Below are 22,614 nucleotides of genomic sequence, written 5' to 3' on the forward strand. Positions count from 1 at the left end.
TATTATACATGTAATATACAGTAACATTTTTATTTCTTGAAAAATCCTTAATGTCTTGAAAATATTTTATAATGGTTAACATTCGTATTTTTTGTAATATATTTATTCTATTATACCTAAGTCATGCTTCAACTTCTTTAACCTATTATTTATGCTGTCATAATATTTCATTCTTGTTAACATTTCTGTTGCTGCTTCAATATCTTCTTTGTGAAATGCTTCTGCTACTTGTCTGATAAAGATATTAAACATAGACTATCAACTAATATAACGTCATAGATTCAAATTAATGAAAATTGAAATTACCTTGACAGAGTATCGAGTTCTTCTTTAGATTTTTTAGCTAATTCTAAAATTTTGTTTTTATCTTCTATTGCACTTTCTATTTCCTCATTACGTTCCATAATCTCCATGAGAAATTCTGGATTCAAGCTGGTGGTTTCTTCTGGTATAGATACACCTTTTAATTGTAACATATATAATCCCCTTTTTAATGGATGTGCCAATGTACTATAAGCTTTATTTACTAGAGATGATAAATTCTCTGAGATTTGCTTTTCCTTCTATTGACAATTAAAAAGAATTTTATTTACAGATGCAAAAAGCAAGACTTATAGATAATCAAATCATAAAATTGAGTAGAAAATTTTAAGTTTCAAACAACATATAAACTTCTGAGCCAATACTTGCCTCAGATTTATTACCAAATTTATCAGGATGTAGCATTTTTTGCAACTCCCTATATTTTTTATGAATGTCTTCATTCACCACATTATAATCTTTCTTGATTCCCATGATGTCAAAATAACTCAAATTCTGTGGCAATTCCTGTAATACTTTGCACTTTGAACAAAACAACTCTGATTTATACATGTAGTCACAATTCCAACATTTTGGCGGGCTGTCACTGCAGAATCGCAAACCTCCAATTAAAGATATTGTAGATTGTGCTATAGTTTTTGATGTATGATACGAGTACAGTTTACACTGTTGTTTGACTGGATTTAGTACTACATTGGATTTCTTTATGATTTTTGTCAAGAACATTTTGTCAGTAGAATCTTCATAACCTATAACAAAATATCTTCTGTAAATGCACAATATAGTTTAAAAAAATGTTATTTCACGCTATTATTTATAAAAAAAAACTTTATTTTCCAAATAAAGAAATCGATAAAATATAATAAATATTTCTCTTGCAAATACGTATCAATTCCAATTACTTGAGTTATTCTTCTTGAGTTATTAATGTTATATGTACTAATAGACATAAATTCTATCTAGTGACAGGTGATGCAATACACTAATACTTTTTTTCTAATAAGATTTGTAATCCATGAGATTTGTATCTAATAGGAAAATGTTTTTTTATTAATTTTCAAAAGAGACAAGTTTTTTTATTGCATACCGTATGCAGTTTGAAGTTCGTCGAAGTAAAAGTATTGTAACTTTTCTATTATTGACAAAAGAAGTTTCCTCGTTCGGTAGGCCCTGTTCAGTTCAACGCAACCTCTCAACCTTCAAGCGGAAGCGTCGCTCTACACATAACTTTACTTTGACCAATACTCTCGCACCCATCACGAAAAGATCAGCCGAGGGGCTTCCTTTCCTGTTCGCGAACGGCACGAGGCTAATAGCAATTATGTCTACGGCACTTTCTGCCACGGGTCCAGGGACCTTCCTCAGAGCATGTGTGTAAGGAGTCATTAAAAGACCCTGTTTGGAGCTCCGTAGTGTCACCCGAGGGAACTTCGTCCACATCTTCAAAAGAACAATATATATGCGAAACATGTTCAAATAAGTATTATCGAGAAACTACAGATTAAATTCTTGACAGAATAGTTTGGACGTCAAATAGTGCCATCTAGTAGTCATTGCGCAAACATTTTTAGTTGATATAATCGTGGTCTACAAAAACTAAATAAATGAATAAGACATTACATATGGGATATACGTACAAGTATATTTCAAATAATACAACAAGCTATCCTGAACGTATCTAAAATATCTGGAGAATACTTAAGAACATCCTAATCAATCGAGATCGTAGCATGATTCAATGGTAAGTCAGATTTCTATGCTCAAGTAGTACGAATCAACGGCAGACAGGAGCCTTTTTATTTTTAAGTGGTATGATTTAGCGACGAGTAAGATATACTTTTGTTTTCAACTTTGCAATAGATTAAAAATCGATTTACCTGTTGCAATCAATTAGATATAAATAAAATAAAATTCACACTTTTCATTATATAGACGGATAAGAAATGAGGAAGGCGAGAGTAGTTAGTGAGACTTCCATCTCTTCAATGCACATACACGTACGCATACATGATGCAAGTGCAGTGAATTCGATGCGCTTTAGTGCGTAACGTTGGAGCAATGGCCAGTCCGAGCGATATCTTTGTTGGTTGACAGTTGACACGTGCTGGGATGCGAACTATCGGGTGTTCATTTGCAAGTTATTATCCGCTGCGATAATTGCAATCTCATGACTTCCGTTCTGATAAAACGTTATCAGAAAGCTTACCGGAGCGCGATGATAACGACTGCATAGGTGAGTTTTTGGTTACCTGATGGACACACAACAGATGGTCTGCGAGGATCATCATCTTTGTTAAATTTACGTTATTGTATTTTGAGCGGATGAATAAGAAGTCGAATTATGATTGCAAATGCGAATCGTAATTAAATCGCTCATGTTTAACGTGTTTTGCAGGATTTGACAGAGTGCAAACGATCAAGCGCGAGTCCAAAAGCCCTTTTTCTTTAGAGGAGTAAGATGGGAGATCAACAGCAGCAGCAGTTGAATAACTTGATCAAATGGTTAGACACATTCGACCTTCAGGCGCCACACAACTCAGCAGAGGATATAAGCGATGGAGTCGCTTTAGCAGAAGCCTTGGCTCAAATCGCACCAGAATGGTTCACAGTAGTATGGAAAGCAAAGATCAAGACTGACGTAGCTACCAATTGGCGTCTCAGAGTGAGCAACATGAAGAAAATTGTAGAGGCTGTGATGGAATACTATGTGGAGTGCTTGAACCAGCAATTATCTGGTTATATCAAGCCAGATGCAACCAAAATTGGCGAGCATTGTGACAGTGATGAGTTGCGTCGTCTGCTGCAGCTGATTCTGGGCTGTGCTGTCAATTGTGACCAGAAGCAGCAATATATTACTAGGATAATGAGTATGGAGGAGACTGTGCAACAGGCGATAATGCAAAGCATTCAGGAGCTAGAGAGCAGTGTTCATGGGCCCAGGCTGAGCTTAGGTACTAGTCTAAATTTCGAACCTATGGATATGGCTGATGGTATTCAGCAGAGACTGTATGCTGAGCTACAGACAGCAGTGGATATGAAAGATCAGCTAGCACAGAGATGTCACGAACTTGACCAACAATTGTCTCTGCTGCAAGAGGAGAAAGCTGCATTGATTGTGGAAAACAAGAAGCTCCAAGAGCGACTGGATGAATTTGAAAACCCAGAAGAATCAGGCTCTATCTTGAAGTACTCTGGTCTGCGAAAACAGGCAGAAGCACTCAAAGACGAGCTATTCAAGGTGGAAACCTCTAGAGATGATTACAGATTGAAGGTGGAATTGCTGGAAAAAGAGGTTTTGGAGTTACAATTGAGGCAAGAGGACCTGCAGAAGGCAGCTGATGAAGCCAATCACTTGAAGGATGAGGTGGATGCTTTAAGAGAGACTGTGGACAAGGTGGCCAAGTACGAACTCACTATAGAATCGTACAAAAAGAAGATGGAGGATATGGGCGACCTCAAAAGGCAAATGAAGATACTAGAAGACAAAAATCTCGAGTATTTGCAGGTCAAGCTGGACTACGAAGAGGAATCAAAGCGCACAACAATGTTGCGGAACCATTTGGAAATTTGCAAGCAGCAGCTTACAGAGACTCAGCACAAGTTGGACGAGATGAGCGGTAAATACGACCGATTGGTGTGCGAGGACAAGAAGAAGGAGGCGAGGATGAACACTCTACAACGAGAGAGAGATCGATTAGTCATCGAGAGAGACGCACTGCGGGAAACGAACGAAGAGCTCAAATGCGCGCAGCTGCAGGCCGCTGAAAACATGGCAAAACCGAGCACCGTCGACAGCAATAGCGTTGCCGGCACGGAAATGATTCCGCTCGAGGTAAAAGAGAAACTGCTGTGTTTACAGCTGGAGAACAAAATGCTGAAGGCAAGGCAGAAGGGCAACGAGGAGAAGCTGCCGAGCGTGCAGACGTTGCTCGACGAGTCGGAAGAGCGTCTGAACACGTTGCGAGAGCAGAATCGCAAAGCGAATCAGAAGATAATGGAAATGGAGGCCAAGTTGGAGGAGGTCACGATGCAGTCTTCTAATGCCGACGGCAAGAGCGACAGCGGAGGTCTCGGTCAGAAGGCCGTGCAGCTGCAAGACGAGTTGCGAAAGGCGCAGGCGGAGAAGGAACGACTGACGCTGCAGCTCGAGGAGCGCGAGGCCACTCTGCAGGTGCAGAAGCAGAAGACCGCGACTCTTCAAGAAAAGCTGACGCGGAAGGAGTATGAGGACGCCGCTCGTGAGGAGCATTACAAGAAAAATGTTGAGAAGGCCAAGAGCGTCATCAAGAGTCTGGAGTCCTCCAAACACTCCCCAACCGAGCTCGTGCTACGTAACCAGTTGCTGGAGCAGCGCAAGGCAATCGAGGAGATGGAGCGCACCGTAAAAGAAAGCAGGTTGCTGCGCGAGATGGAGGAGAAGCTGATGGTGACCGCCTTTTACAAATTAGGTCTGTCCGCCCAGAGAGACGCGATGGACCAACGGCTGGCAACGCTCAGCTCCGGACAGGGTCATTCTTTCTTAGCCAGGCAGAGGCAGCCTTCGGCGAGACGTCATTCGCCTTACAATTCGAAATAAGGAGATCGTGATCGAATAGGTTTCACACGCTTAAGTATTATAAGACGAAATAGTAAACGATTGTTCGTAACATGAGATGGCGTAATGAAATGCGGACATAATAGCTGTTCATTTAACATTCACCTTAAAAGCATTAATTAGCGGTGCTTGTTAGTATTCAGGCAATATAGTAATAACGTACATTATGCTCCAGTTACACTTGCTCCGACTGATTCAACTTTTTTCTGATAGAAATACGATTGAACGGTGCAAACCAAAAGTTATCTTTGTCTTTTAATGGGATTAATAATTAAAATTTTTTTACGAAGACTACGGACAAAGCCGTGCGAGTCGAATCATATGAAAGCCATTCATTTCTACATAAAATTTTTTAGGTATACATTCAGTTTTTATCTCCCTGTGCATAATATATTGACTACGTAGTTTTTACGTTGGATGCTCCGCCAAGCCACAATCTTCTAATTATTAGATACTTGTCAACGTACGTTCCTTTGTTGTACCTTTAATGAATATTTAAACGAAAGTAATGCGAAAAAAGGTCTCTTTAATAGTTAGAAAATTTTAACATATTTTGACATTGTATTTATATCTCGCAAATGTATTATATTTATCTAATATTCATATCGGGCTCAAAAAAGGAAGGATACATATTAAGCGGATTGTAAATAAGAAAATAATTATATAGATCGAAGTATAAATCGGAATGTGCTAGATATTACGCGCAGAATGTTGGATATCCTGAAATATCTATAAACAAATCTGATTCCATCCATGATTATTTTAATTGTGCTGACGATAAACTACCATCGATTCTAAAGTACTGTATACAATGTTGATACTTAATTTGACAGTGACCAACGTTAAATATATGTCCATAAAAATTGTCTGCCTTGTACAATAATACCTATTGCAACAATCTGTTGTAAATAATGTACATGTTGCTATATACATATTTTGAATCTAGAGAGAGAAATATATATAAATATAATATAAAAAGTTTAATCATACATATGTTCATATATTTATAGCCCCATACTATATAATGTTACGCTCATTATTTATTTGATACATCATTATGTTCTTATTGTTTCTATTTTACAATTTTATCAATTATTTAATACAGAGAAAATAATTTTTAGTATCAGTGAAGAGTAATTGAAAGATTAGTATGGAATGTGTATGGAATAACGAATAAACTTGTAAATGCACAATAATATATCATTATAGCAGATCACGGAAACAAATTTCACTTATATCCACAGTTGTGCTTAGGACGCTTCGAGAAACAAATATCTATTGTATCCATTGTAACAATGTTAATATTCTTAGCTACCATAACCTTAGCTACTAATATCATAACTGTTACAATATATAAATTAATTTTTTTTATTGGCAATATTATTCAACCACTTATGTACATTATCCCTTTCAGTTATCCAATTTATTCGTAAGAAAGGCCTACTTTACATGTCATGTTCGTACTCTTATCATGTTGGAAAAAATATGAGAAAAAATTGTTCAAACTAAAAATGTTTGCAAATTATTACGTTACTCAAATATCTTTCGAAATTTCGGATTTCATTTCTTGTTTTTATATATTTAATTATTTTTACATTTTACATATATTATGTGCTTATTTTTTTATATCTCGTGTAGATGGAAGTATTATTTATAATTATTTCCCTGAGCTCACAATTCTATAAACATGTCAAAATAGAAGATATTTTTATAAATTTTAAACATTAATTTCTTTTTCACAATTGACTTCATGTCTAATCGTCTGACTAGTTTTTACATGATTATACATTTATATATATATATATATATATATATATCATTTTAATAATTTTTCGCAGTGTACACACTAATAAGTTGATAAATTATATATCTAGGAATTTTATGTGATAGAGTTTATGTCTATAAAAATTGAGAGAACAATAAATTATATTATTCTGACAAATTAATTTGAAGTAACATGTGTATGTATCACACACATACACATATATATATGCACACCTACCAGTTCCTCAGCATGTTTGATTGATAATTGTACTCACAGGAATATGTAGCGCTCTTCCAAAGGTCTTTTTTTTTATGATTGAACTGCTGATAGGTACATATTTTTAATCATAACTTGACGTTCGTGATACAACTTATTTACATATGTAAACGCTCTGTAGTTATGCGTGATTGAATTTGAATTTTGTATTCTTGTAACTCTTTGCAAATCAGAGTAACACCTCTGATAATAGAAAATTGCACTAAGAAAATCCCATATGGTGAACTCGGGCCACAATACATTAGCAAAGTAGACACAAGTATCGGAGATCTAAAATGATTTAGATAAAAATACACTTTAGGTATATAGTTAGTCTGTTTCTATAGTTATGTAGTCTGTTTCTATAAGTTGTAAAGAGAAAACACTCAAAGTAGAAAATATATTTTCTTACTTGCCACATGAGGAAGTCACTGAGTCTGACTTCTCCTGAGGTGCGAATCAATAAATCAGGATCTGGAGAATTGTAAGTATATAAACAGTTAGAAATTAGGTCTTCATTGATGTCTTCCGGTACAATTTCATTATGTTTTACACCTTTAACTATATCCTTAATTGCACAGGTAATTTCATCTCTTGCTGCATATATATGAAATATTAGTAGAGTGTTTTATCAGTTGGTTATGAGGAAATTTATATGCAATAAATGCAATAAATGAAATGATTACTTACATGTATAAGCAAAAGCAACATTTAAAAATGCTTTATTATTATCTTTAGTGATCGTCATAACTTTAGCGATTAATTTACATATGTCTTCTGGAATTAATGACAAATTGCCAATTATACGAACGCATACCCCATGCTCCATCAATTTATCCCTGCAAATATTATCCTTGAAAATATATGGATATATTGTAATATGTTTGATTAAAAATGATAAACATACTTTTCTTCTAAGAGACGCTCAAATTTTTGTTTGGCAAGCTCCATAAGTGCATCAACTTCCTCTTTGTTACGTTTAAAGTTCTCTATGCTGAAAGCATACACCGTCACCTCTGTAATACCAAGATCCATGCACCAACTCAACGTCTCTGCTAACTTGTCAAACCTGTTGTAAGACAAAAGAAAACATAAGATTAATAAGAGATTAAACTCATAAGTGTTATTTGAAAGTTTGTCAAAAATACATACCCCTTTGTGTGTCCCTCTACTTTTGCCACATGTTTCTTATTTGCATAACGTCTATTGCCATCCATTATAAACGCTACATGCTTGGGCACATGGCCAGTTCTCATAATCTTCAGAGCCAAAAATTGAAACCAATTCAAAGTGTGCTTCTTTATCCACGACATTATATTTTCGAATAATTTAACGAATTTATGAAAACATACACTGTCTCACTGGTTCGTTCTCAACCGTTAGACCCGTCGTAAACTATCCGACAATTATCTATCGGCGCGTGTTCGAGTATTTGCAGACAATTCCTCAAAGCAGACGATAGCGTGACGAATAACATACAACTGATTAGTCATCGTCTAACCTTCATGCCACAGGTATCATAAAAACCTTGTTTTGTGATACATTGCTAACGCGTGCATTCTAATTATCGGTCTTATCTATATATATATTATGCACGCTGCATTTGGAAGGACATACATTATATGAGAAGTTATCATCGAGCGAAAGACAACGTTGTCCTTCTCAGCGACCCGATCACAATCAGATGCTTTTTAATAAAACGCCAAGTTCATCTCTGACACTCGTGCTCGAAGATTTCTCTCTTTCCCTCTCTCACACACTCTCTCTCTCTCTCTCTCTCTCTCTCTATCTTTCTATCTCTCCACTATCGCGTTATCGGGGACGTGTCGGATTTTGCTCACGCCACGACTTTCGACAATCATTTTCATTTTTCTTTATTGCCGTTGATCGGGATCGTCAGTAAACACGCCGATGATGAATCTTCGGCGACGATTTTCCGGCGATCGGCGACATGTTCGCTACGACGGCGGATCTTCGAAAGGCTAAGCGCGGAACGTCAGTGCGTCGATTGCGCGACGTTCGTGGATGAGCGTGTGGGTCATACGTCGAGCGCCTAGCGGCGCCTACGATGCCGACGCGGGCGGCGGGCGTGGTCGCCATATTGGCGTGTGCCGCGCCACACGCGAGGGGAGACGAATTGTCACGTCGTATTATCGAGAAGATAGAAACTAGCGAGATGAAAATAGAAGCAGAATTAGAATGGCATCGCGCGGATGGCGTATTTATAATACGGCTTTGCGAAATGATGCGAAAATCCGTGTGTGCGACGCACAACTACACAACGCATTGGCGTCCGTGTTTCCCGGAGCACAACGGAGCAGCTGTGTCCGCAACGCGCAATTATACGCATGCTTCTCGCTTCGAGATCCTTTTCCTGTTTTTCTCGCCTTTTCGCACGTTGATGCGCGATCACGACAAACGGAGAAATAATCTCGATGCGCTCGAGTCTCGTTCGTACGCGAATCCCGACGCGAACGTGCGTCGACGAACGAGAGCGACGCTTGTTTGACGAAACGAGAGAAAGCGTTGCGGCACGTTGCTTCGAACACGCTTTTTCGGCCCCACGTGGTCGCGAACGTGAACTTTCGAGATCTTGCATCGTGATCTCACATCGGTCGTGTTCACGTCGCGATGACGATACATATTGAAGGTTCACGGTTGCGTGCGTTATATTATTGGTGAGAGGATTCCGTCAGCTGTAATTTTAATACATAATTTTGTTATTATTCTTACGGGCTTGTGAGTGACCTTGTTGGTCACACCGTGAGACAAGCGTTCCCGAACATTTTCGCCGACAACTTCGAAATTTCCTCGCACGACGTTACCACGTTGTTGAAATATTCTCGATAAATTTCCGTACGACATTCGCACATCCATCCATGCACGTTGCGTTTCTGCAATTCCTGGTCCTACCAAACGAGCTAGGACGACATTAATTGTATCTTAATCGAGTTCGCGCAAATTCAACTTCTGTCATGAGACGCTTTCAAGCATGCCGCGTGCAATGGCGGATTCATCGTTTCACCAATGCGTGCCCGACAACTCGGCCAATCGTCGTATCTTGCCGTGATGAGACCGGAAAATGCGGGATTTCTCGTAGAAATTCACCGGCAGTCGCAGCGAGCGCGACCGGTGATCTCGTGCCGCTGATATAATCCCAAATTTCCCACGGGAAATCGCGAAATCCTGAGGCGACTGGGAATGAGGGCGCGGGGCACCATACGGCACTGCGTACGCACCTGACCGGAGTAGGGCTGTGTTACGCGGCCATTGAGGGGACTACTTTGCGTCGAGAAGCGTGTGCGTGCGTATTGCGGTTAAGGCAACCAGCTCGCTTCGGCTCGTGAGAGAAAAGCAAGTCCGTGGTGGTTAACGCGGCGCTATGAGCCGCGAGGCTGATGTTTGCTGTAGCCTGTGAGTGAACGAAGAATCGATCGGGATGGAGCTGAGCGTGTCCAGGAACGAGTCCGGGATCGTACCAGGTAACGTAGCGTTGCGCGGGCGCAACGTACGCCGTGTGTTGCGGTGCCATGCCGTGCATCCGTAAATGCGTAAGCGTTCTCTGTTGCAGAGCTGTACTTCCTCATCGCCAAGTTCCTGGCCGCGGGTCCGTGTCCAGAGGCGGCGGCGGTAAGTACGACGCGCGTGTGACTGTGCTCGGCGCGGCGTTACGCGGCACGAGGTACTCTCACGGTGCACGCTTTGTTTCAGGCGCTGAAGCGGGAATTGGAGCGTGCCGAGGTAAGCCGATCGGCTCGGTCGAACGTTACTAGCGGACCCGACACTGCGTACTGAGCGGCGGGCCACATGGCTAGCACGTGGTTCTGCTTGTCAAAACATTAGAATCTCAAGGTCGCTGACCTTGGTTGCACCGAGAGAGAGAAGCATCGGCCACTCTCACGTGTGCATCGGTAGTTGCCGATCGTTCGACCTTTACCTTCCTGCGCCTTGAACGATCGATCGGATTTAACTTCGCGGTCGATCGATCCGCGTATGGATTTTAGATCGCGTCTTTTGTTCGCAGGTACTGCCGCTTCGACTCGACTGGGAAGGCCATGTACACAGTCAGTCTTTCGAGGAGCTGGTGAGTTGTGCATGCACGACATGGCGCGATCGGCACGCCTGACGACGATCAGCGCGTCGTGACGCGACACGAGCTTTCCCCGATGCGGGTATTCGGTCGCATCGCCTCGCCTCGCGTCGCAAGGTGGTTCGATGAAATAATACCGGGGCGCATCGAGTACCCCTCTTGATTCGCGGAGGGTGCGCTACCCCCTTTTCCACTCCACCGTTCGCCTTCCTCCACCTCCTCGTCATTCTTCCTATCGCTCTTTCTCTCCCTCCCTCCACTTTTCTCTCTTTCTCTCACACAGAACACCGTTCGCTGCTCGCCCCACCACCACGTTTGCCCGACCAATCGCCACGCTTTCTGGCCATTTTGCTTGAGCTGATCAATGAATATAGATGCCGTGGCTTATTTATAGAAACTGGTCTCGTGCGTAACGAGTGCTTCATGGCGATTGGTTGGCGTGACGCGCCTGCGCACCTATTAGCCGGACGCGGGAACTACTTGATTGTTCGTTTTGAATTTTTTGCGCCAAACTGTACAGAAGAAACAAAGCCCGGAATTTGAATCATTTAGACCGGACAGTGGAGAATATTTTCGAGTAATTTGTTGTATTCTTGTAAAAAATGAAGTAGAATATTGGGAGAAGTCGAGGTGCGTTCTTTACGATGTATGCAGCAGTTTGATTCTTGAATTGTGTTCTTTGACATAGTAAAAAGTTGCAATAAACGAGATATAAATGTTAAAGGCAAGTTGCATGATTTCTTTTTCAAATGTTATATTTTGCTTAATCTACTTAGCACAGCATAAGATTTTGTAAATGCTTCATTTTGTCTGAATGTTGCTCTCCTCAGTTTTTGTGAATAGCCAGTTATCATGTGATGATAATTTTTATAGGAGAGAAAATACCCTCATATTGGATCACGCCATTTGTTGCAAATATGTGCCAGAATTGGACCAGTGTTAGAGAAAGATGTGCCGCCATGTGTGCCTGGAGCGATATCTCTTCTAGGAGCAGGCAGGCAATCTTTATTGCGTACTCATGAAGGTATGAAACTATCTAATGCAAATCTGTGCATACTTAAAAAATTAACCTCTTCTAATTATTTCACAAAATGATATATACTGTGTTAGTGATAAACTGAAATTTTTATAATTGAAAATTCTAAAGAAATAAGTGTTATATTTCTTTCCCACTTGGGATAAGTTCATAATTGTTACAACCTATTTTTATTTATGCAAGTAGATATTTGGGAGTCGGACAATATAATGAAAGTAAAAATTTTTATAGACCTTACAAGATATACACGCAGCATTGTCGATTATTCTGGAAGATTAGGCGCAAAACCCTTCCTGGAGCGTCCTGGTAGCTTGTCAGTGCCTAACATAGGTGAGAGATCAAGAGTGTTATATGATTGTGTTGAGAAGTGTATTGTATCGTGTGCATCACTCCTCTTGTATTTTTCTTTTCCACGTGTATAAAACGTCAATTTTGATAATTTTGTCGTGTTATATGTTTTTGCCCAATAGTACGTGTACTTCAGGGACGAGAGAATTCTGGCCCCTTAAGTCGAAGGGAGGCAATACCGACCAAGTTCTACAGCAAGATGCAACTGTATCGCCATACATTGGGCCATTTATCCGCCGTGTATTGCGTGTTGTTCGATCGCACTGGCAAATATATCATAACTGGGGCGGACGATTTGCTCGTCAAAGTGTGGAGTTCCATCGATGGCCGTTTACTTTCCACTTTTCGGGGCGCGTCCGCGGAAATTATGGACATCGCGGTGAATTTCGACAACACCCTTCTGGCGGCCGGAAGCTTAGATCGAATATTACGCGTTTGGTGTTTCCAAACGATGTCGCCTGTGAGTGTATTAGATATGCACATATTCATAAACGATAATTATTTTTACATATCTGTTAATTTTCTTCTTTTATCAAGGTGGCAGTTCTATCCGGACATTCAGGCATGATAACGTCCGTCAATTTTTGCCCGATAGTATGTAACGATGTATACTATTTGGTCTCCACTAGCACCGATGGATCTGTAGCTTTTTGGTCCCACACACAACAACCAAACGAAAGAGCGCTATTTCAGTAAGTTTGATTGATCGTCTCTAAAATAATACAGCGGTAGATATTTTTCATGTATTTATTTCATGTAAATTTTCAGTATATTGGTATCTTGTATGAAGATCTTGTGTATATAGAACAATCGCAAGAATGTGAATTTGTTGCAGATCGAAGCCCATCCAGTATCACGAGAAAATGCGACCCGGGCAAGCGCAAATGATTTGTGCTTCCTTCAGCCCTGGCGGTGCGTTCATGGCAGCCGGATCTGCAGATCATAACGTGAGGGTTTACGCGATGTTAGGCGACGAAGGACCGCGCAGGGTCCTCGAGATCGAGGCGCATTCCGATACTGTCGATAGTATCCAATGGGCGCACAGTGGTTTGAGGTTTATCTCCGGTTCCAAAGACGGTACCGCCAACGTGTGGCATTTCGAGCAACAGCAATGGTTGCATAAACAGCTACTTATGACAACCAAATTACCTGGGTACGTCATTTTCTGTAACGCTCAATGTCCGCGAAAATAAAATTCTTACTTTTATTATTTGTATAAGAATTTTATCAAGTTTTTTCTTTGTACAACTCGCGATGTAGTTGTCGGAAAATGTTTCCTTTCTGTGTTGCAGGGAACCGGAAACTGATGATGACACAAATAAGAAAGCGAAAGTGACCATGGTTAGTTGGGACGTGAGCGACGAATTCGTCATTACGGCAGTGAACGACAGCTCGTTAAAAGTGTGGAATGCGAAGTCGGGTGAATTGATAAAGGTACTGCGCGGACACAAGGACGAAGTGTTCGTGTTGGAGTCTCACCCGATCGATCCTCGCGTGATACTTAGCGCTGGCCACGACGGGCAGCTCATTATTTGGGACGTATTAAATACGGAACCAATGGCGTGTTTCCAAAATTTCATCGAGGGCCAGGGTAATGGTGCTGTTTTCGATGCGAAATGGTCACCTGATGGTACAATGCTTGCAGCTACAGATTCTCATGGACACCTTCTGATGTATGGATTTGGATCTGGAGTTGAGAGACTGAAAATTGTAAGTTCGTATTTATTGTTTTATTTATTTATTCGTATATCTAAGACAAGAAGTTGATACATATTTCTTCAGATCCCGGTTAAAGATTTTAGGAAATTTGAATAAATTTAAAAATCTAGGCATTCTCTAGATTCAGCAATAAGTTGTATTCTGGTTACTGTTGTTGATTACTGAAATATCAGTTAATCAATATAATTAACAACATGATTTTTAAGTCTTTACAAATTCTAAGACTTTCTAATTAGACTTAAAAAATTCAAGAAATATGTAAACATTGTTTCTTTTCTTCCTAAAATATAAATATATATAATTTTTCATGTACAACTATCTTTTCCCGCCTCAGTGCTTATTTTTTCTTTCTTTTTTTTTTCTTTTTTTAATTATTCTCAGATACCGAAGGAGTTGTTCTTCCACACTGATTATCGACCCCTGATAAGAGACAGCAATAATTATGTTCTCGATGAGCAAACCCAAACAGCGCCGCATCTAATGCCACCGCCGTTTTTGGTCGATGTAGATGGAAATCCTTATCCTCCAGCGTTGCAGAGATTAGTACCAGGAAGAGAAAATTGCAGAGGCGAACAGTTGGTACCAAATATTGCAGTTGGTGCTGGCGGTAAGAGAATGATTTACACGCATATATAAGATGCCTTTATATATTATATATAACAAAATATTTTAATATTATATTTATACATAATTTACAAATAATATAAATCTCATGCTTAAAGCTTACTTTGCACTGATCGGTTTTTATTATACAACGATGTATAAATTTATGTCCAATAGGAGTTCAAGAAGTTATAGAAGGTCTTCCAGAGCAAGAACCGAGATCGAACATTGATCGACTGATCGAGGCTCTCGCCCAAAGACAAAACATCGATGCGGATGGAGAAGTCGCCGCCGAAGATAGGGAGAATAACGTTGCAGAACAACCAGTTCGCCAAATAGCCAGCCCTCGTGCTAGTAGACCTGGCCTGAGGAGAGTAGGTGACGTTGAAGGCGTGAGGCAAAGTAGCGGCAACTGGCAAAGGGATAGCACCACGCCGTGGAATAAACCTATTCTCGCGCGTCCTATGAACACAGCCGTTAGAGAGACTCAAATTAAAGCAGTGTAAGTATCAAACGCAATTCTCTCACAACGCTACGAGATGAACGATACATGTTACCCGAGTAAATTGATTTTACCAACGGGAATCGCAAGAAGTTTTTTAAAATAGATTGTTTTTTCACGATATCTTTCTAAACATATTATTGATCATACGTTATAATAATATGATGCTAATATCAATGCCGAAAGAATTATCTATTTCACATATTGATCGCATTTTCGTGTATTGTGAAGTCGTGCGATGGCGGATATGGAATTAGATAACTGGCGGCGAGAGATGCGACGAAGACCTCAGTCCACATCGAGCACTGCCGCTAATCAAGGCAATATAGGAAGTAGACTAGTCAACCGCAAACGCAATAGAACCACTAGACATGGCTATAGGACTAGAGCAACGCGCGGTGAGGAACAAGAGGACGAAGAATTTGAGGTATTTTACACAGAAAAGACATTTAATAAGTCAATTCGTGACGTTAACATCTCTAACTGTTCTATCTCTAATTGTAATGGGCAGTAAGAAAAACTACAAAAATTATCTTTAGGATGCGATTGAGTAAGAACGTCGCATAAATTTTTTAATTTCCACAGAATCCTGATAATGTTGGCACGTCCGCGAGCTCGGCCAGCAGCAACAGCAACGATTCCACTGCTCATGAGGAAGATCTGTGTTCGGATAGCACAACTACAGATTCTAGTACTGAATATTCGGATTGGATCGCAGATCACGGACTGAATTTAGAACCACCTAAACGTAGCAAGCGCAAGCCTGTGAAGAAAAGATCTCTCACACCGCCGAGTGATACGGACAGGAGACGCAGTAGGCGTCCTAAGAAAAAGGTAAGTTCGCGATAGCTTATATTGATCTGTAATTGATCTGATTTGGAGCAATTTTTCTTATCATTTTCTGCGTTCAACAGGAAATACCAGTAGTTAATGGTCGCGAAGTTCCTGAAGCCTACCGACCCTCGGAGTGGCTTACCGAAGTTATACCCAGAAAAGCCCCTTATTATCCGCAAATGGGCGATGAAATAGTATATTTCAGACAAGGTCATAAATTGTACCTCGATGCAATTAGAAATAAGAAAGTTTACGAGCTTAGTCCCCGCTGCGAGCCGTGGACCAAAATGAACATAAGGGTATGTACATTTTAATTGAAGATTTGTTTCTAATTATGTGAGATGGAAAAAGAGGGAAAAATTATTTTGAAAACATACAAATATTATTAATTATACATATGATTATAATTGTATTTACATATAATATATACATTTTATATACATATACATACAACAGACGTATAATATTGTATGTGTATGAAATTATGCATTCTAGGCACAAGAGTTCGTCAAAGTCGTCGGAATTAAGTACGAAATACGACCGCCTCGTTTGTGTTGTTTAAAATTAGCATTGATGGACGAGGACGGTCGGATGACCGGCGAAAACTTCACTATCAAGTACCACGACATGGCTGACGTATTAGATTTCTTAGTATTACGTCAGACCTTCGACACCGCATTAGTACGGAGCTGGTCGGAGGGGGACAAATTCCGCTGCATGATCGATGACGGCTGGTGGATGGGCCAAATCATATCGATGGAGCCATTAGATGAAGATTTCCCGGATTCATTCTTCATGTGCTTCCACGTCAGGTGGGATAACGGCGAACACGAACAAATGAGTCCATGGGATCTCGAGCCTGTTGATGAAGATAGTAAGCTCATTATATAGTTGAAAATAGTAATTTTCCTTTAGAAAGCGTTTAACGCTAGAGCCATCAACGATTAATGCGACCGGAGTATCGAAATGACAAGTTTTGGAAAAATTAAATGTTCATTAAAGATATAAAATGCATCGTTACATAAGAAGGTTAAATAATTTTTATAACAAATTACAAATTGATCATTTTGGATCGTTTGGTAGTTTTTATATTAACTGCTTGAAGGAAATGATTGAAGGAACGAATAATACTTTTGCTACCTAAAGTTCTTGAAATTAACTTCATTTTATTTATAATTAGCTCTGCATACTAATTACTTGTTTAGGGCTTCCCGCAGAGATCGGTGGTGCGGTTTCAGTTTTACCGGAGGAGATACGAGCAATACTGTACCAGCCACACGCCGAGGAATGGCCAATGGGTGACCGAGAAGCAACATGTCGCCGTATTATACGAGGCCTCGATCAAGTGATGAGTCTTGCGATCGCCGAACCGTTCGTCGCACCGGTGGATCTCAATACTTATCCGACCTATGCGTACATCGTAGAATATCCGATCGATTTGTCGACCATCAAGGCCCGTTTTGAAAATCATTTCTACAGAAGAATCACATCGGCGCAATTTGATGTGAGGTACTTGGCAACAAATGCCGAGCAATTCAACGAGCCTCATAGCACGATAGTGAAGCAGGCGAGAATAGTCACGGATTTGTGTCTACGCATAATAAAGTAAGTAAGATACGACATTCTTTTTCATTTTGCGAAATTTATATTTATATAAATTTATAAGCCTTTTTTGCTTGCTCTAACTGATATTTGATTTTTTTCAATTCTCTAGTGCATTTTGATCTCTTACTAATGAAACAGTTGTAGACATAATCTGTTTAACACGCGTAGGGAAACCACCCAATTGGACGTTCCCGCAGTGTACCATCAATTGCTTGATACATACCATTCCTCCGAGTCGGAAGTAGATGTAGATGATTCTAGGAACAAACCATCGACGAGCAAACAAAGATCATCTACGTCGAGTCGTAATTTACGCTCACAAGACATCTCGAGAGACTGGAAACTAGCATGCCGTCAATTATTAGAGAGCTTGTGGCAGTGTGAAGACTCGATTCCATTCCGGTGAGTCCTCAGTTTTCAATACTGTCGTGTCTTATCCTAAGAAATATTAATACTGAAGATTCTCGTCTTCTTTGCAGAGAACCCGTTGACAGGCTGGAGCATCCGGATTACCACCAGATAATTGACACACCGATGGATCTCCGTACTGTCAAAGAGGACTTGTTGGGTGGCAATTATGATACACCAGTACAATTCGCCAAAGATATGAAACTAATATTCACGAATAGTAGAAATTATAACACCAACAAGCGTTCAAGGGTAAGTTGAGATGGATGTTTCTCGTTTAGTAACATTCATCGTACAGAATAAATATATGATTCTGAGAAAGAAAGGGAGATAGAGGAAGAAATTAATATCAAACGAATTAATGAAAATTATATGTTGATTTTTGTGCGAAGTTAAGTTCAATAACAAGGACAAAGTTTATAAATATTATGAGTACTGAGAAAACAAACAAATTTTTGTCTTCAAACTATGTCTGAATCTTTTCTTCAAGCATTGCATAAAAATCAATGTTTTTTTGTCTTTACTACAATATATATATTATCTTTGTTGTTTTTATTTTTGTCTTTATTGCTATTAATTTTACACGAATGGAAAGCAGCCGGTCTAACGTTGATTTCATTTGTAATCATTCTCACAACATTGGCTCAATTATCTCGTTATTCAGATATATTCGATGACAATAAGACTGTCGGCTATGTTCGAAGAGCACATGCGAAGGATACTTTCAACTTGGAAAACAGCAAGGAAACGTAATAACAACAACGTGAAAACGAACACAAAAGGAAAGGGTAAACAAAAGAAGAAACACAATCTAACTAACGGCACAGGTAAGCATCGATATAAGAATATCTAGACGAAGCATGTATTGTTAATTTAGATAAAGGGAAAATTCTAATTTAGAATGTTTTAATTTAGTTTTAATATACAATACTTTAAGTCACTCGATTTAATTCACCATCATTCGGTTTACATATGTTTATCGTAACTTCTCCCTTACCACTGTTTTTTCCCTTGTGGAATGCTTTTTCCAAAGATATTTTTATGTCGATGGAGATAAAAGCTTACGATTGCATTGCGTAAATGCAATGTTGAGAAGTAATGCGTTACTTTAATAACGCATTGTCATTATTATTGTACAATTGTACATTATTATTCTGTGTGTAGAACCACCCAAGTCGAAGTCCGCCCATAGCGACGACGACGACGACGATGACGATGCAAATAGCGAAGACGACGACGATGAGTCGGGTAAAGAACCGAAGAAAAATTCTAACCTATCTGTACCCGGTACGCGTGTTTTCGAAATTATCATTCTGTATACGTTCATCATAAAAGAACAGGCAGAAATTTGTTAATCGTTGAGGATGCGTTCAATACAAATATTCACTGTAAAGAAGAAAAATTACTTACAAACGTAAAATCAGAATGATATCGCTATTTTGGGGAATTAAGAAATTCATAATGAATAAATTGAGATTATCATTATTTCTATCATCCTAGATTAGTCCTGAATTATATCACTGAAATAATAAAAAAAATAATTTCAAGTTTATTAATTTTTTCCGGCTGTTTTCAGGACCATCTCGATTGGCGAACGGTGATACAAAGAGGTCCACTTCCGGCTCGTCCCGGCCGATGTTAAAGTTGCGAATCTCCCGGTCGAGCACGAAGAAAAGGAGGAACAATGATAGTGACGTTAGTGAATCCGAGGCATCAGACACTGACAGCAGTGACAGTGCGCCTGTCCGAAGAACTAGAGCGAGGACAGCGTTACCTAGTGTTAGTGCCGATACCGATTCCGGGGACAATTACACGCCCGGTGGTCGTAGCAAACAAGTTCGAAAGAATCGCGGTAAAAACAACAAGAATAGTAGGTATGCCAAGTCCAAAGCAAAGTCGAACGTTATCGTTGAAGACGATGAAGACGACGATGACGACGCAAACGAGGACAACGAAGAGGAAGAGGAGGAAGAGGACGATGAGGAGGAGCGTTTCGTCGCGCCGGAGTCCACGGAAGAGAGCGAGGATGAGAAGTTTGTGAGGAGGGACACGAGATCGCGAAAGTTGGCGACTAGAAACGAGGAGAGTCAGAAATACGTCGCTAATAACGGTAAGAGCAATAACAACAGCGACAGCGAGAGCGAGGACGACAACGAGGAAGAGGAAGAACAGGACGAACAGTCGCAACACGAGACCAATAATCAAGATTCGGACAGTGACGATTCGTACAAAGCGTTTAAACCGACACCGCGTGCCTCCCGACGAAGACGTCACCCCGTAAATTCGCGATTGAATGTGCAACATACTCGACGGCGAGGCCTAAAGCGACCTCGTTATAACGAGGAAAGTGATGATAGTATCACGACACCTGTGAGAAATCGTCGTAAGATCAAGCGCCGCTCGTATGCCGAGGACAGTGACGAGGAGAGTCCGCCGACGGCAGAGCCTGAGCCCGAACCTCAGCCTGGCATTAGCATAAGCAGTAGAGGTCGTGTGCGCAAAATGACGCCACGTGCTCGTGCTTATCTTTTAGAAGCACCCTAACAGCATCTCCTGCGTTAGTAAAGTCGTTTGTACATATAACTCCCTCGTGGGAGTACGTGTCGCGCCGCACGTCGGAGACTCCGATTCGACGCCGCGATATTCGAAATTTCCGTCGAATCAGCCACCGTCGTGCCAGGCGCTTCTGGTTACGAAGTACTTCCATTTTTAAGAAACAGTTTGTTCTCTGAAGTGTTTTTCTTTTCTGTTACATATAACAGTGTGAGCAGCGTATATCTCGATATAGCTACACCTTTTACTTGCACACCCGACCGAACTAAAGAGGTTTGTCTATCCTAGCTGCACCTCCTGGCACTTGTTGGCTCGTTCTCTGTAATGTCCAAAATGTATATGTATATTTGTCACTTCAAATGCGAAAAATGCCAGTGGGTGCAGTTGAGACAAACGAATCTATTGGTGATACAAAGGTTCGCATATAAAATTTCATTTATTCGGGAATTGTATGATAATTGTATTATACAGTCCAATATGTCTTGTTATCCATGTCAAAAGTATGGAGATACGAACTGGTTGCCGCAAAAAAGATATTATTGTCAAAAAAGATTGATTGTACGAACACTTCCATTAATTTCGAAGTTTCAATTGACAAATGAGAAACTTTCATGCTCTGTATCTATGACAAAAATTGAAGATCAGCATGAAATAATGTTTAAAAGATTAACATAAATTAATATTATTTTGAACATATTACTTTTCGAGTCTTAATTATCATTCGTCGTACGAGAGAAGCGAGGCGAATGCGGTTGTAAAATTTATCAAATCGCTTTAGCAGGTCTTCTCTCTTTCGTAATACTGTTATGACAGTTATTCCTTGAGAGTTTATTGTACAGAATAATAATTGGGAAGTTGCTGAAAGTAAATAGCCATTATTCTATAACGAGTATATCGGGTTGAATAAGACAGTATTGTTTATAAAAGACATCTGTAATTTTATTAACACATGTGAAAGAATATTTACATTAATGACATCGTGAAAATAAACGTCATGAAAGCAGAGACAAAAAATCGGCTTGGTGCACAGCTTGATGATTCGTTTTCGAAGCATGTATACAATTTCGTAGGAAGAAATTTCGAAGATACGAATCAAGTGAGTACAGAGGTAATTTCAAACCTTTGTTGGCAAATTGAGAATAACTTAAATCATTTAACTATTATATTTTTATTATTGCGCAATTTGTAAATTAAGAACATGTTAATAGAATACGATCGTTCCAATTTGCATATAGTGGAAATGTTCTTTCATACGTTATACGTGCAATTGAAAAATTTATTTATTTATTTATTTTTTTTATTTTTTTATTGACCTATTATTTGTACCCAACCGAACTTGCTTTTTATCATATTTATTTTCACAATGTCATGGATGTGTATTTCTTTCGTATAATGTACTAATAGAAATGGTGGACACACTGTTCTAAATAATCAAAATTTCGAAATTTGGAAACTGGAACAATTTTCTGAAAAATCATAATGCCGAAATATCATGAATCCGAATACCATCATAACAATTACAGATTTGTTTTACTAGAAATCAATCATTTAACTCTGTTCACTCGTTACAAAATAATAACTATATAGTTCGAGCAATTTCGTGATGGTCACCCTGTATGTATATATATACATATATACACATATATATATATATAAATATCTTTATGTAATTTGTTAAGCACGTTCTGTATTGAAATATTACAAGACAAACGTGTCAAAGAAGACATACGATTTTATGCAGTATATTTTTCATCTTCAAAAAAATTTGGAAGTGTGCGAGCCGTTAATTTAACTACTAGCAGACAATTATGTATGGATCTGGTTCCTGTATATTTAATTAGAACCTATTATGCCGATTATTTGTTATACATACATATCCGGACATATCTACTAAATTTATAATGAGCATTTTTTATGTTAAATTAAACGACACGGCATTTGCGACAGCAATAATTTGTTATTTTTATTTTGCGAGTGGTCA

At 39.4% G+C, this 22,614-nt stretch overlaps 4 protein-coding genes across 7 annotated transcripts; 2 read left to right on the top strand and 2 right to left on the bottom strand.

Moving 5' to 3' along the window:
• Nucleotides 1-53: 53 nt before the first annotated feature.
• On the bottom strand, nt 54-1,798 carry Hsc20 (iron-sulfur cluster co-chaperone protein HscB-like protein, mitochondrial). Of its 2 annotated transcripts, none has more exons than XM_011140808.3 (4): nt 1,409-1,798; nt 691-1,070; nt 307-563; nt 54-232 (listed from the first exon to the last, which is right to left on the bottom strand). In XM_011140808.3, the coding sequence occupies exons 2-4, from the start codon at nt 1,045-1,047 to the stop codon at nt 103-105; spliced, it is 744 nt and encodes a 247-aa protein (XP_011139110.1). In that variant the 5' UTR covers nt 1,048-1,070; nt 1,409-1,798; the 3' UTR covers nt 54-102. The 2 variants fall into 2 exon arrangements, with proteins under 2 accessions (XP_011139110.1, XP_011139117.1); XM_011140815.1 differs by lacking the exon at nt 1,409-1,798 and adding an exon at nt 1,224-1,285.
• A 487-nt stretch (nt 1,799-2,285) lies between these two features.
• On the top strand, nt 2,286-6,485 carry hook (hook microtubule tethering protein). The gene is made up of 2 exons (XM_019841395.2): nt 2,286-2,554; nt 2,717-6,485. The coding sequence occupies exon 2, from the start codon at nt 2,780-2,782 to the stop codon at nt 4,895-4,897; it is 2,118 nt and encodes a 705-aa protein (XP_019696954.1). The 5' UTR covers nt 2,286-2,554; nt 2,717-2,779; the 3' UTR covers nt 4,898-6,485.
• A 253-nt stretch (nt 6,486-6,738) lies between these two features.
• On the bottom strand, nt 6,739-9,801 carry Dhdds (Dehydrodolichyl diphosphate synthase subunit). The gene is made up of 5 exons (XM_019841423.2): nt 8,088-9,801; nt 7,843-8,004; nt 7,626-7,774; nt 7,348-7,532; nt 6,739-7,226 (listed from the first exon to the last, which is right to left on the bottom strand). The coding sequence occupies exons 1-5, from the start codon at nt 8,246-8,248 to the stop codon at nt 6,990-6,992; spliced, it is 894 nt and encodes a 297-aa protein (XP_019696982.2). The 5' UTR covers nt 8,249-9,801; the 3' UTR covers nt 6,739-6,989.
• A 418-nt stretch (nt 9,802-10,219) lies between these two features.
• Nucleotides 10,220-21,657, top strand: BRWD3 (bromodomain and WD repeat-containing protein). Of its 3 annotated transcripts, none has more exons than XM_011140747.3 (22): nt 10,220-10,417; nt 10,507-10,565; nt 10,647-10,676; nt 10,960-11,019; nt 11,899-12,049; nt 12,293-12,391; nt 12,532-12,869; nt 12,947-13,101; nt 13,245-13,562; nt 13,702-14,119; nt 14,510-14,735; nt 14,909-15,233; nt 15,465-15,660; nt 15,819-16,067; nt 16,148-16,366; nt 16,563-16,941; nt 17,273-17,672; nt 17,817-18,074; nt 18,152-18,332; nt 18,745-18,907; nt 19,245-19,367; nt 19,657-21,657. In XM_011140747.3, exons 1-22 carry the CDS (start codon nt 10,375-10,377, stop codon nt 20,622-20,624), a joined length of 5,358 nt encoding a protein of 1,785 aa, XP_011139049.1. In that variant the 5' UTR covers nt 10,220-10,374; the 3' UTR covers nt 20,625-21,657. The 3 variants fall into 3 exon arrangements, with proteins under 3 accessions (XP_011139049.1, XP_011139066.1, XP_011139057.1); XM_011140764.3 differs by having other exon boundaries at nt 19,245-19,328; XM_011140755.3 differs by having other exon boundaries at nt 17,841-18,074.
• The last annotated feature ends 957 nt before the right edge of the window (nt 21,658-22,614 follow it).

The sequence above is a fragment of the Harpegnathos saltator genome, unplaced genomic scaffold, assembly GCF_003227715.2.
Source record: "Harpegnathos saltator strain DR-91 unplaced genomic scaffold, Hsal_v8.6 scaffold16, whole genome shotgun sequence".
Lineage (NCBI taxonomy): Eukaryota > Metazoa > Arthropoda > Insecta > Hymenoptera > Formicidae > Harpegnathos > Harpegnathos saltator.